We start from the raw sequence: 14,045 nt of genomic DNA, 5'->3' as shown, positions 1-14,045 counted from the left end.
ATGAAGTCTGAATATTCAGGAATTGAAAAGGATGAAGGTGAATGAGGTAAAGGAGAAAATGTGCTGGAGAGAAGGGGGTCTAGTCAGGAACATGATGGAGGGGAGGAAGGGGACAAATGAGGTCCCGCTCATCACCCTCCCGCCCCAGGCTAATCCCTAAGAAAACATACTACAGAAATCTGAGGGCCAACAGGCTGCTGGTTTAGAAAGCCACTGGCAACCATGGGAACAGCACAAACTTGCCAGCTGTGGGTTTCCACCCATGCATGAAGAATTGCTCTCTGCATTCCTATGAGAGGAACTGTAAGGAACATCCTTTTAGGAAAAAAATTAATGTCTAGGGGAAATGGCCACAGCAAATGACTCAGTGGGAAAGCCTACAAAATAGATATGTGTACAGCATGATTTTTGCTACAGGCATGAGGAGTCACACTTATTGGTGTACTTGGCCATCACTGAATGGTAGAAATATTTGAAAAATGCCATGGCATCAGGAATTTTTACTCTTACTTGAAATAGTCAGTGACTCTTTCCTTTGAAACTACTGTGTAATGCTTCTATGAGCATGCAGAACACCTCCCTTTAGAAATATCTCTAGGGGGGTGCCTGGGTGGCTCAGTGGGTTAGAGCCTCTGCCTTCAGCTCAGGTCATGATCCCAGGGTCCTGGGATCGAGCCCCGCATCGGGCTCTCTGCTTGGCCAGGAGCCTGCTTCCCTTCCTCTCTCTCTGCCTGTCTTTCTGCCTACTTGTGATCTCTGTCTGTCAAATAAATAAATAAAATTTAAAAAAAAAAGTTAAAAAAAAAAGAAATATCTCTAATAAGAAGAACTAAAACAAAGGATCTTGGGGACGGTGTAGCTGGCAAGGCATGAAACATTACAGATCAGGGTTTCCACTTGGATCACTTCTAGGAAAACAGTCCTTGATGTAACACACACAGCCATATTTGAACGACACAAATACTCCCAAGCTCACATTTGCTCTCATAATCAACGTAGCTTGTTTACACAGACCTGTGACTCCACTTACCTAAATATGCCCATGTATAAAGCATGAGTATTCCACAGCGGTGCATGGCGGAAGCCCGGTCTTTTTTCAAATCAAATGTTTCTGGGTTATCGTGCATTTCAACAAACTCATAGTAATCCACATACCCGACATACACTACAGACTTACTCTGTTTTGCATATGAGATTATATATTTCATAAATCTGGCTAACACAGTGGAAGGATGGGGTCCATCGCTAAGAGAGAGAAGCCATGACTCTTCATGTCTACCTTCCTGAATGCTACTGGGATAGAAGTGTGTAACAGAAAAGAAAGAAACATTCTTTCTTTGGGGTGAAAAAGTTGACTATAGATTTAATAAAATGCTACGAGGGCTGCAGCTGTTAAGTTTGGTTTGATGCTTTGTAGCTGGAGGTAGGAAAAAGCCCCACAAGGCAATTTTGTGAACCAAAGTGACTTGTACAGTTTATAGGTGAAACTCAAATAAATAATTCTGGCAGATTCTATGTTCTTTATGTTAAAATACATCATCTGCCAAGTTAGGGCAGTGACTTTAAAATTTTTATTCACAGTAACAGAAATCACAGGCAGGTTTCTAAAACTAAAAATGCCAATGAAATCTTTAATTGTTTCTATGCAAAATATGCATAGAAAAAAGGCGGGAAGAATCTGTATGAAAGTGCTAACAGTGGTTCAATTGATGATGAGGTTATAGGGAATTTTCTTTTTTTATTTTTTTTTCTCTAAACCTTTCTGAGGTTTCAAGATAGTCAACAATTAAGATGATGAGGTTATAGGGAATTTTATTTTTTATTTTTTTTCTCTACACCTTTCTGAGGTTTCAAGATAGTCAACAATTGAGATGCAATTAATTTTTTTTAAAGAATTTAGACATTCTGAATAGTTCAACAAATTCACCTTTTTTTTTTTGGTATAAGAAAACTATGCAGATTATGACAAAAATGAAATAGTGTGAAGCCTATTTTAAGCAAGTCAGAACAACCTGACAAACTGCCTTGTGGACACAAAGGAAGCTTCCAGTACTTTCAAGCAGCACTGGGCTGCCGGTCTGTTTCTGGGGTGGAAATACACGAAGCGCATGAAAGATGGGACCATCGTGGGTTGGTGGCAAGAGCCCAGGCTTCCTCAGCGGGTGAGTTGTGGTTCCTACACGGCCATACATGGTGGGCCGGCCATGTTCCAGAGGAGCTGCAGGGGGAAAAGCTTCCAACCAGAATCTTTCCCCAGCAACCCATACAGGTGGAGATAACGGCGTTGTCTCTCTCCTACTTAACATAGAGATTGTTTCCTTTCAATTTAGTCTGTGTAGCAGAACACCGAAAATACAGAGACCAAAGGAAGGGAGGCTCACCACGAGCGCTCCGCCATTTGAAACAGGCACCAACGGAATAGGCACACCAGTTATTTAATTAGCACACATTGATTAATTTAACCTCGTGTAACCACTGTCTTCTGCTACCGCTAATTTTGTTTTTGAAGTTAAATGAAATAAAGTAGCTGAAGAGTAATTAAATGTGTCCATTCCCTTCATCCCTATGGCTATGATGACTGGGTAGCCCTCCACTGCTGAGGTTTTCTGAGAAGATGTTTGAAAAGCTTTGAAACAACTCAAAGGCAGATTCTCAGGAGGTGGTGACTTCATAAAAACCCTCATATGAATGGTCCTGTTAGCAGCACTTTCCCTAACTAACTAATTTGCTCTGGAAAGAAATACTGGGCTCTATTTGCTGTAACCTGTCTCGCAGGAAAGGTAGCAGGGAGAGGACTGAGGCACAGATGTAGGTTAGCAGTGGTTTGAAACTTAAGAGAAACAAAGACTCAGAAAATGAGAGAACTTCCTTCAAACTACAGACGTACTCAACAGGTGACTGGAAGTGGCATGGCTGCTCCAGAGGAAACCCAGCCCACTAGGTCTCTTCCTCCTCCTCGGCAGCCTTGAGGTGGGTGGGCCAAATTTTAGGGTTCCTTGAAACACAATTTGGAGCTCACTAATTCACAGCATCCCTGGGGGGGTGTGATCTGTGGTAACTGCACAAACGGCTCATTCCACACAGACCGGGAGCCCCTGTCACAGCTCTCTTTGGCCGCAAGGGCGGGAAAGGGAAGCACTGTATTCTCCAGATTCTCTTGCAGCCAGTTCCAGATGTGGCTCAGGTTTTGTGAGGCAGAGGCTGGTGCAAGATTGGGAAAGTGGATGAGAGCCATATGAGGCAGGCGCACGGGAGCGGCGCCTCCGGGGAGCGAGACAGAGGGTGTGTGTCGCACAGACACAGGGGAGGGGACTGCATTTGGTTTCCTGGGGACAGCTCTGGCGGAGACTACGGAGTCAAGCTCCTGTATCGCACATGCCCTGTGGTGTAGGACCGCTGCAGTGAGCTGGCCGGAGGGCTGCGTTGACTCTTTGCATGCTGTGGGGCATGCAAAAGAGCCTCACTGGCTTTCCCAGAGTCTATAAGCTACGCTCGTAAATCTCTTTCTGCTTAAATCAGCTGGATGATTCTCTCCTCCTGAATCTAAACATCTTAACCGATACAGCATCTACAAATAGACCCTCATTATCTCACCATCTCATTTGGGGTGTCTTTGGCATCACCCCGTGTTTGTATCCCTACTGAACCTAACATTATTTCTATTTTCATTTTTGGGAAAGATTTATTTATTTATTTGAGAGGGAGAGAATGGAGGAGAGAGAGCGACGGAGAGATGGTGGGCAGGGAGAGAGAGAATCTTAAGCAGACTCCCTGCTGAGAGCAGAGCCCAATGGGGGGCTCGATCCACGACTCTGAGATCATGACCTGAGCTGAAGTCAAGAGTCAGATGTTTAACTGACTGAGCCACCCAGGTGCCCCCTAACCTATCTTTATCATGTAGACACTGAATAAATATTGGTTAAATCACACATTGCGCTGGACTAACTGTAACATCCTTCAACTCCTTATTAGATGGAGCTGAAAGGACACACGTAAGAGACACCAGTGATCAAGGCGTTGAACCACTGTAATTGTTAACTGTGTTCACTTCTCTGCGCAAAGCAAGCAAGGTATTAGAAACAACGGTCTTGATTTCCTATCATATGGACGGGAAGAAGGAAACAAGCGAAAAGCTATCTTTTAAGATATAGTAGAAGAAACAGGAATATAATATTATTATGATCATTAACAACGAATCTGAACTTGAACGCTAAAGAATGACATGCTTAAATTTCTGTCTTATTGAAAAATAGGAAAGAAGGAAAAGAAAAACTGGGCCCTTTATCTTTAAAAAAATATATTGTCAGCATGGTGTCATATATATATATATATATATATATATATATATATATATATATATATATAAAAATATTATTTAAGTAGTTGATTACTGACAGCATAACTAGTTTCTTCACTGAGAAAAGACTGAAAGGACTTTTCTTTCCCTCAATTCATACGCAACCTTTATTTCATTTTCTATAAGTGGTTAGACAAAGGTCAAATGATAACTTTAAATATTTAAACTGGTCAATGACAGTCAAGCAGTCAGATATTTCTCTAGTTTATTGTTAAATATGGATTGCCTTAGAGGTAACCTCAGGTACATTGCAAGGCTTGCTAATGAGTTATTAGTTATGAAGCTATGAAGTAATTCTGAATTTTAAATAAGACAGAAGAATAGACTGGAGTACAACAAATTAAAGGCACCATAATTATGCAATATCATGAGATGTATTAGATAGCCACACTATGCATACATCAAAAAATACATTAATAAACTGAATATATTAATAAAAAGCTAAGTCTGGCCCTTCAAGACCTCAACACTAATTGGAAAGGATTTTGACAGAACATCTTGAATAACTTTCATTATCAGTTTTGGCAAGCTATTTTTCAGCTACCTAAATAATGATTATTTCTACACTCTACAGTGCATCTATTAAAATCTAAGATCTGAAAAATATCATTAGTGAGGATGAGTGAAGTAGCAAATGTTCAAATGCCACAACCTGAATTTGAATTTATTCGTGTGATGTAAATAATATGTGTTTCATTTCATTTCATTTTCCTATATTTTACTTTTATAGTGTCCACTTCAAGTCTATCATACATTTGCAATTATATAATGTAGGTTAATTACATATTATGCACTAGATTGCAAATTTTGGCCATCTTTTTAAGACCATGCATTCTGATCACTTAAAAAACCCTCCCTAAGTATGATGATTTAATTTTTTTTTTTAAAGATTTTATTTATTTATTTATTTAACAGAGAGAGAGAGAGAGAGAGCGAACACAGGCAGGGCGAGCGGCAGGCAGAGGGAGAAGCAGGCTCCTCACTGAGCAGAGAGCCCGATGCGGGACTCCATCCTAGGACCCTGGGATCATGACCTGAGCTGAAGGCAGCCACTTAACCGACTGAGTCACCCGGGCATCCCTAGTGGATTTAATTCTTAAAGAAAACATTTCCTAGCAAAAGGACAGCTTAACTTTACAATGAAAGTAAGCACATTAGTGGCATATATTGGTGAAAAAGTTATAAAAGATAAATTTTACCTATAATAGCTTACTCCTGCTAGACACAGATTTCTCCCTTTTCTCTTTGTTGTTGGAAACAAAGTTATTCACACACACACACACACACACACACACACACACACACAGGAGAGAGAGAATATCAGAACATTATTTAGTTTAAAATGAAAAAGTTCTAGGGGTGTCTGGCTGGCTCAGTTAGTAGAGCATGTGATTCATGATCTTGGGGTTTGGGAGTACAAGCCCTACATTGGGTATGGAGCTTACTTAAAAAAAAAAAAATTAAAAAGGGTCTAGCCAAAAAGGAAGTCCAATTAGTTATACCAGAGTTGAAAGTACCTGTTATAGGAATACAGCTTATTAAGGTTAAAAAAAGGTGAGGGCAGCTGTGTGACATGTTAATGCCTCTAACTATTCTTGATTTTAATATTAGATTTGGTTTCACTAAAGACTCCCCGCCTTGAGGTGAAATGTCTTCTTTTACATAGATGGCCATAGGTACCCCGCTTGTTGAAGGATATTATTTTGTGAATACCTAGGCTTTAACGTTCACTAAAATAGGAACCTTCCTCGCTCACTAAATATGGGACTTGTCTCATCTCATGAAGTCAGATATTAGAAAAAGAGGAGCCTCAGCCTGAGCTGACCTCCTTCCCAATTCCCCTAGACAAGGAGGGCTTTACTTCCTGGTTCTTTTAGTAGGGGTCTTGACTTATGGACTTCTTACGCTCTCTTTTCCTTTTCTCACTGGAACAAAGACACTCACACGGCATACCCATGACCACACTGCAACAGTATAAATGAAGTTTATGAATGATGTCCTTCACTTGTTGCCCCTTTCTCTCACACAGTGATGTTTGTAACTCACTAGCTATAGGACTTCCAAAGCTGAGTGATTTGTAATGTAATACTTCTTGAATCTCCAGAGTAATTTCAGCATTAGTTACAAATAAAAGTTGGCTCTCTGCATCTCTTAACCTTGGGAACATGAACCTTTAAGACTCGGAGATCAAATACCAACATTCCCCTAGGACCGCTGTGCACATCTGCATTTCTGGACATAGGACTTTTTTTGTTCCCAATCAAGTATAATCTCACTTCATAACTTCTAACTTTTGGCTCAGTGCTACCTAGATTTCCAGGCAAGCAAAGAAATGAAGCCTGAGGATTTTGTGCTTAGAGGTTTGGAAATCTGGCAAATGCTACATTAAAATGCAAGTATTTGATCTTGAACCTCAACATAGTGAAATGCAGTTAAGATATAAAGAAACCAAAGTCAGGTTTTACATATCCCAAATCTGCACCTATATTTTGATGTTGCCAGGTATGTGTACTAACAGTTCTGTGTTCAGGGAAAAATGGAATGAAGAGTCCCCCAAATTTTCCTCTGAGATCGTCCAGCCATTTGAAGTCAATCACTAATTCCTGCTTACATATTTAAGTCAGGCATCTAAGCATTGCTATTCCTGGCTGATTTTGTTCTGTGTTTAAATGGTCTGATTGTTAGTCTCTGCATCTGGGTCCAAACCAATTTAACATGGAAAGTTAGTTTAAGGATTCCAGTCACCTTTAAGTTAATCTTTAAAGCCAGCTATGAAGATGACTTGAGTTATTAATGTACAATAGTGAAAAATGCCCTTCCGACTCACCAAACTCAAGGGTTTATATGGTTTCCTTAACACCAACCTTTAGGATCCAGTCAATGAAGTAGAATTTATTTTCAAATAATTTAATTTAGTATTCATTAGCACTCTTTGGGACCTGAAAGTCACAAAATTTAATATAATATATTATAATATAATTTATATATATTATAATATTATAATATATACATTATATTATTTATAATAAATATAATATAATTTAATATAATATAATGTAATATAAGTTGATTCTTATATTCAGATATTGTGAGCACAGGTTACATGTAAAAAAATTTCCATGAAAATTTAGCCAGGCACACATTTTATAGTCCTGAATGTCATTAAGTTGGTGGTATAGACTAACTGCTCTCAAACAATAGCCATAGCTTTTATTCCCTGATATATTTACCCACTTTATAATGTTAAAAATAAAAAAATAAAATAAAAAAAACACGCCCAAATAATCAGAGAGCAGCATAGCCGGGAAGGATTAGGGGAGGAATTTACTCCATCCAGAACTGACTTACAATAGCTGTTGTTTGTGTATGGACTCATTTATTATTGTTGGTTGACAGCCAATATGAGTAATGGTTAAAAGTATGGGTTTTATTTAGAATCAGGCTTGTGTTCAAATTCTAGTTCTGCTGCTTATTAGTTCTTTGTCTCCAGGTGAGTTAATTAGGCTTTTTTAGGCCTCAGTTTCCTCCCCTGTCAAATCAGTAGTAAAGATCAAGAGAGATGATTCACTATAAAGTACATTGCATACATATGGTTTATAGTTCTCTCTCAATAAATGGAAGCTATTTTTCATTTGTCAGTATATTTCCTCTTCTGTAAGCTCTTTGATGGGAAGGGCTATTTCTGGTAATTCTTTGTCCATCATACAGAACTTAGGCTTGTAATTTTGTTAGGAAAAACACTGGCTTAGTTGTCAGGAGACCAGCACTGAACATCTAACCTCGCTACTTACTAGCTATGAGATTTCTAGCAGAGTTAGTATAATATATGGGTCTTAGTTTGCCTACCTGTGAAATGGGGAGAATGTTTTACCCCCTAGTGTTCTGCAATGGATCTAAAAAATATGGCTAAAACATGTTTTATGAACTGTAGTATGCTGTTCAAATTTAGGTTATTATCACTGTTTTATTGTACTAGAATGGAGAGCTACTATTCTTGAGTACTTACTATGTGCTAGACACTGCGTAAGTGACTTAGAAGTGTCGTGTCACTTCACCTTTACAACAATTCAATAAGGTCTGTTCCACTATTACTCCCATTTTACAAATGAGGAAACCTAAGCTTGACTCCAACCTGAGCCGTCTAGCTCTAAGCTGCTGTCACAGAGCGAGTCCTAGAATTTTAGGAAAATGAGCTAACCTTTTCTGAATCCACCAATGGCAGGTTTTGGTGGTTGGAGTGAAGAGGAGACAGTCACCTCATCTAAGGTGACAGCAGATACTGCAAGGAAAAAGAAGAGAGAGGATCCAAACCATCAGACTCATGGCCAGAGTCTTTCTAATTATGTTCAGATTTCAGCAACAAATATCCCATTCGAGTATGTGTATTTTCAACTCTACTGAAATTACCAAGTAAGGCTTAAGAGGGAAAAAAAATCACTTCAACTCTGCATCTGGCCATGAGTACAACTTTGGAGCTTGGGGGTTTAGGAAAATGCAAGTGGACTGGCCAGCTTGGAAACTAATACTTTGTGACGTGATACACTCATTGCTGAAAAGCCGCAGCTCAGGCGTACGGTCGACACAAATGGCCGTGGAGGTGGTCAGCCTCCATGAGGATTCTCCCCTCCAGACAGACTGAAGAAACCCCAGGGCAGGGGTCATCTAGCAGAAAGAGCTGTTGCTTTACCAGGTACCAGTCTTTGGCTGGCTACCAACCAATGAACTGCTGGAGAATGAGACCCAAGACAATACTCAGCCTGTGTTCAACGATGAGAGCACGAAGGGTGTCAAAGCATGTGTTTAAGCATATGCGAACAAAGAACATAAAGATGTGTGAGACGGGTGTTAAAACATCAGTTCAAACATGTGTTTAACCATGTGTGAGCAAAAGGGTGTTAAGCCATGTGGTAAAGCAAGTGTTAGAACATATTCTATTACAAATGTTTCTCATTTGGGAGCTTAAATTATTTTCTGCCTAATCCAGTGTTGCTAAGCAATAGTTCTGTGTTGTCCTAACTTAACACAATAAGTTATTAAACTAAAAAAAAAAAATGAAGTTAGAATTCCTTTTTTCCTGTCTTGGTTTCATCACGAAGAATTTACATCTATAGTTTTCAATAAACCTGGTGGAGGTGGTCTGCTAGTATAAGCAAAAACTGGGGTAATGCTTCATATGCAGGAAGGCAAGAGCCAGGAACTGGGGTAAACCACGGTCCTCATGGTGAGACAAATATACAGTGTTTGGAGGAGAGAGTGGCGTATCATTCTAATCTTCAAGTTTAATATGCTGCGTGGTTCACCGACTTGGAGGGGGGACTGTCTTGTCTAGGGAAACTTGCCACAGCTAGATTCTGCTTTTGGTTTTCATTTCTGAGTATATAAAATGCTGCTCTAGAGAAAAGGGATTCTGACAGTTCTTATCGGCAGAATAACATGATCAGGACTGACTTTGAAGGTTCCTCTGACATTATTTGCTAAATATATTAGTTTATGACTCTACAATGCAATGGGAAGCTTCCACTTCAAAGCAAATGAATCCTCTTATTTTAAAGTATGAATACACAATCCTGGATGTTTCTGTAAAAAGAATGAAAGTAGACAAAAGTCTATGAATGCTTTCCATAGGGTAACGAAAAAGAGCTTACAACAAATGTACATATACTAACAGATTAATAAGCTCTCTTATTTCTTATTATGAAACAAAGCTACAAACAAAATAAGCCAGTACACCTGTTTAAGCCCACTCATTTCTCAGTTGGAGCAGATATATCATCAAATATTCTTTTTTTTTTTAAAGTTTGAGGAGGATTGACATTTTTAATAATGCTGGGGTTTTTTTGTTTTGTTTTGTTTTGTCTTGTTTTGTTTTGTTTTGACAGACAGAGATCACAAGTAGGCAGAAAGGCAGGCAGGGGCGGGGGGGGGGCACAGGCAGCAGAGAGCAGGCTCCCTGCTGAGCAGAGAGCCCAATGTGGGGCTCGATCCCAGGACCCTGAGATCATGACCTGAGCTGAAGGCAGAGGCTTAACCCACTGAGCCACCCAGGCGCCCCAAATATTCTTTTTAAACATACCCCAAACTGAAGAAAAGCAAAAGATGTGTGGGTGCCTAAATCCCACCTTCTATGCAGTAAATGAATACGGCTCTTTCTGCTTCACTAGAATGATTTGTGTATAAATGCCATTTGATTACACCTAGGAAAATACTTTTGATCATTCTGAATAAAGAAAGATTGATATAACCATTAAAATCGAAATATTGCCTTCCCAATCACCTTTTGCCTCAAGATCGTGGAATGTTTTGTTGAAACAGAAATTGGCAAGAGAGAAACAAACAATTAAAGCCAGTGTCTTCTGTCAGCCACCCTTGCGGCAGAGGTCACAGGCTTTTTGAATACTTCTCTCTGCCTGTCCACTTGTGACACTTAATGATTTGTTCATGCAGTTCAGTCCGCACTCGAGAAAATACAATTCCTCAGCAGGGAAACACATAGTCTCTGGGTGTTGTGACCTGACTCTTCGCGTCAACAAGTCGCAGAGTGTATACTGACAAAGTGGTGATTATTATTTCTTCTCGGAGACACAGCCCAAATGAAGAGAACTAAGCAAACAGGATTGCACCAGGGAAACACCCGAGGAAGGTTGTGCTGAGGCTTCCTTAATTTACGGTTAGTCATTTTATGGTGAACCAAAAGAAATGCACTGATGAGCAAATTCATTTTAGCAATCCTGCGTTTCTTCATTAGTAAGGCATTTCACTTTCAATGGTGCCAAATGAATACAGAATGCAGACCCTGTATTTTCGGTCAAGACTAAATCCGGGGCGCCTGGGTGGCTCAGTGGGTTAAAGCCTCTGCCTTCGGCTCAGGTCATGATCTCAGGGTCCTGGGATCGAGCCCCGCATCGGGCTCTCTGCTCAGGGGGAAGCCTGCTTCCCCCTCTCTCTCTGCATGCCTCTGTGCCTACTTGTGATCTCTGTCTGTCAAATAAATAAATCAAATCTTTAAAAAAAAAAAAAAAGACTAAATCCATCCTGATACCAGAAGCTGCTATACTGAGGTTACTCTCCAAACACACCTAAGTCAGGCTCAGGGATAATGTCTGTGTTGCAAACCTGGTAAAACATCTGTAACTCTCACGAGCTGAAAGGAAGAACTATAAAGCAGTAGGCTCTGGGATCCTCACAACCAGCTGTGATTGTGAGTCAGGTGCAGTTAATTGAAGGTTCCCCGTGTGCAAATAAGCCTGCAAACGCACCCCACTTTGTAGGAAAGGGAACAAGACGAATGGCCCGGATGGAGATAGAGCCTCGAGAGAATACTTCTGAATTTCTCTAGAGGTGCCCATTTGAATATGTATAGTCATTTTCCTTAATTACATTTTCCTCTAGATCTGGACGACCCCACAAACACACACACTGGGGCAAGGAGGGGCAAGAGGTTCTTTCTGTAAAAACTCCCTAGAGTGCTCCACACCATGTTAGGTAGACTGATGTGAAGTCTTGAGTAACAATTTGTCCTTGTAATCAAACTTTTCAGAAGGCAGCAAAAATGACTAGGAAAGTAATTTTAGCCTCTTCTGCTTTCTATTTGAAGTGACCATCATTAACCTCAGAGGACGGGTCACGTGCAGAGGGGCAGGGCTCTCGAAGGCGTACGTTTACAACCGCAGGCATCCTGCTTGCTCTTGGGCTGTTGGGTGAAGGAAAGTGCTGGCCCAAGGCATCCTCAGGGTCCTTTCCTCCAGCCTCAAGCTCTGTGCCTTTCCTGGAATAAGGCTGCCAGAGTTTCCAAACAGTGTAGGGAGGAACTCTCTATCATAAACTGGAACCATATTTGCAAGTGTGTGTTTAAAGCTAGAGAACTTTCACAATGTCTCCAAATCGAGACTGGGCAATTGCCTCTTGAGGTTGGCACCACTTCCCTTTTTATGAACAAAACAACCTCAGCAATTATGGGAAAAAAGAAAAACCCATGCAAATAAACCAACAAGTCTGTTTATCTTTTTCACCTTAAACATTAAAAAATAGAATTTTTTTAAAGGCTGAGGAAAATTAGAGGCCTTTTATATCTCAATACTTATACCCTTTTTGTCTACTTAACAGGTTTCTTACTAACGCTTGAAGCATCAACCCTAAACTAGAAATCTTGAACTTTTAAAATATTTTATGTAATTTAATGCAAATGCATTAAAATGACAGTAGTAAGTACCAAGCAGAAAAGTTCAAGGTAGGTAGCATTTAAGATAAATATTTTCTAAATTCCAAGTTTTCATTTTTGGAAGCTAACAGAAAGACAGAGCTCAAAGAAATTTCATGTATTACATTTCCTATGTAATTTAAAGTTAACACGAGTGGAAGGTGAATTTCGAACTTTTAGTCAACTGATTTACTTTGCAATATTTGCTTTCTGAGACCAACTCAGATTGAATAAGATTATTTTTTAAAAAATGGAATCGGGGGGCGCCTGGGTGGCTCAGTGGGTTAAAGCTTCTGCCTTTGGCTCTGGTCATGATCTCAGGGTCCTGGGATCGAGCCCCGCATCGGCCTCTCTGCTCATCGGGGAGCCTGCTTCCTCCTCTCTCTCTCTGCCTGTCTCTCTGCCTGCTTGTGATCTCTGTCAAATAAATAAATAAAATCTTAAAAAAAAAAAAATTGAATCATCAAACTTTCTTTAAAGGAGGTTAGAAGTAAAAATGTACCCCCCAAAAAGAAATTGACTCTGTCATTCACAAGCATGCCTTCAGATGTTTAGAGAGTTTTCTCCTAAATGTGTTTTCTTCCAGATTGTTAATAAAATGCAGGGCGTTAAAATTTGGCAAGGTTTATATAAACCAAAATCATAACTCACTTGTTTCTTTTGTTTGACAGTTCCTTTGTCCATTCATTCATTCATTCATTCATTCATTCATTCAGTTTGAACTCTTTGTTCAAACATTTCCTGGGTGTCCATTCTGTCCCAGGAGCTGGCAAGGCACGGGGGAGGTGAAGTAAAGCAGGATTCAGTCTGCCCTTGAGCAGCAAAAAGGCTGTGGGTACCACAGAAAAAAGCAGGCAAGTAGGACACGGAGCTGTGCGGTGGGGATGCGAGTGGGACCGGAGAGCTGACCTTGAAACAGATAAGCTCTTTTCAGTTTGTGATCAGGAATGCCTAGTTGCTCTGCCGGACAGGGACCAAAGAGCACAGGTGGTCCCAGCAAGCTCTGCAGGTACACGCCTCCGGGCCAGAGAACCTCCTGGGTCTCCAGGGGTGGCACTTGGGAAACAGTAACCACAGGACTTGGAATTCACTTTTTGTACTTCCTCTGGGAGGCTGAGACAGTAACGTCATCATTCTTTTTTTCAATCATCATTTGCTACTAGGAAACTCCCTCTTAACATTCTTTACATTTTCCACCTTGAGCCTTGTGTCAGGTAAGTTTTTATTTTAAAAAAATCGCCTCTGATTTTATTTATTTATTTATTTTTAAAGATTTTATTTATTTATTTGACAGACAGAGATCACAAGTAGGCAGAGAGGCAGGCAGAGAGAGAGAGAGGAGGAAGCAGGCTCCCCGGGGAGCAGAGAGCCCGATGTGGGGCTCGATCCCAGGACCCTAGGATCATGACCTGAGCCGAAGGCAGAGGCTTTAACCCACTGAGCCACCCAGGTGCCCCAAAAAATCGCCTATGATTTTAAATCACTTGACAT

The 14,045-nt window shown here is 40.3% G+C and overlaps 1 protein-coding gene across 12 annotated transcripts in view; it reads right to left on the bottom strand.

Moving 5' to 3' along the window:
• Positions 1 to 14,045, bottom strand: part of VTI1A (vesicle transport through interaction with t-SNAREs 1A) — a 365,858-nt gene that overhangs the window by 113,480 nt on the left and 238,333 nt on the right. The window contains exon 9 of one of the 12 annotated variants that reach the window (XM_047702433.1): positions 7,209 to 7,296. The exons of the other annotated variants lie outside the window; for them this stretch is intronic. Within the exon in view, the coding sequence (XP_047558389.1) occupies positions 7,224 to 7,296 (73 nt within the window). The 3' untranslated portion in view covers positions 7,209 to 7,223. Of the gene's footprint in view, positions 1 to 7,208; positions 7,297 to 14,045 lie in introns of those variants that run through there. 12 annotated transcript variants of the gene reach the window in all.

The sequence above is a fragment of the Lutra lutra genome, chromosome 14, assembly GCF_902655055.1.
Source record: "Lutra lutra chromosome 14, mLutLut1.2, whole genome shotgun sequence".
Classification (NCBI taxonomy): domain Eukaryota; kingdom Metazoa; phylum Chordata; class Mammalia; order Carnivora; family Mustelidae; genus Lutra; species Lutra lutra.
This window is presented reverse-complemented; position numbering and strand designations above follow the sequence as displayed.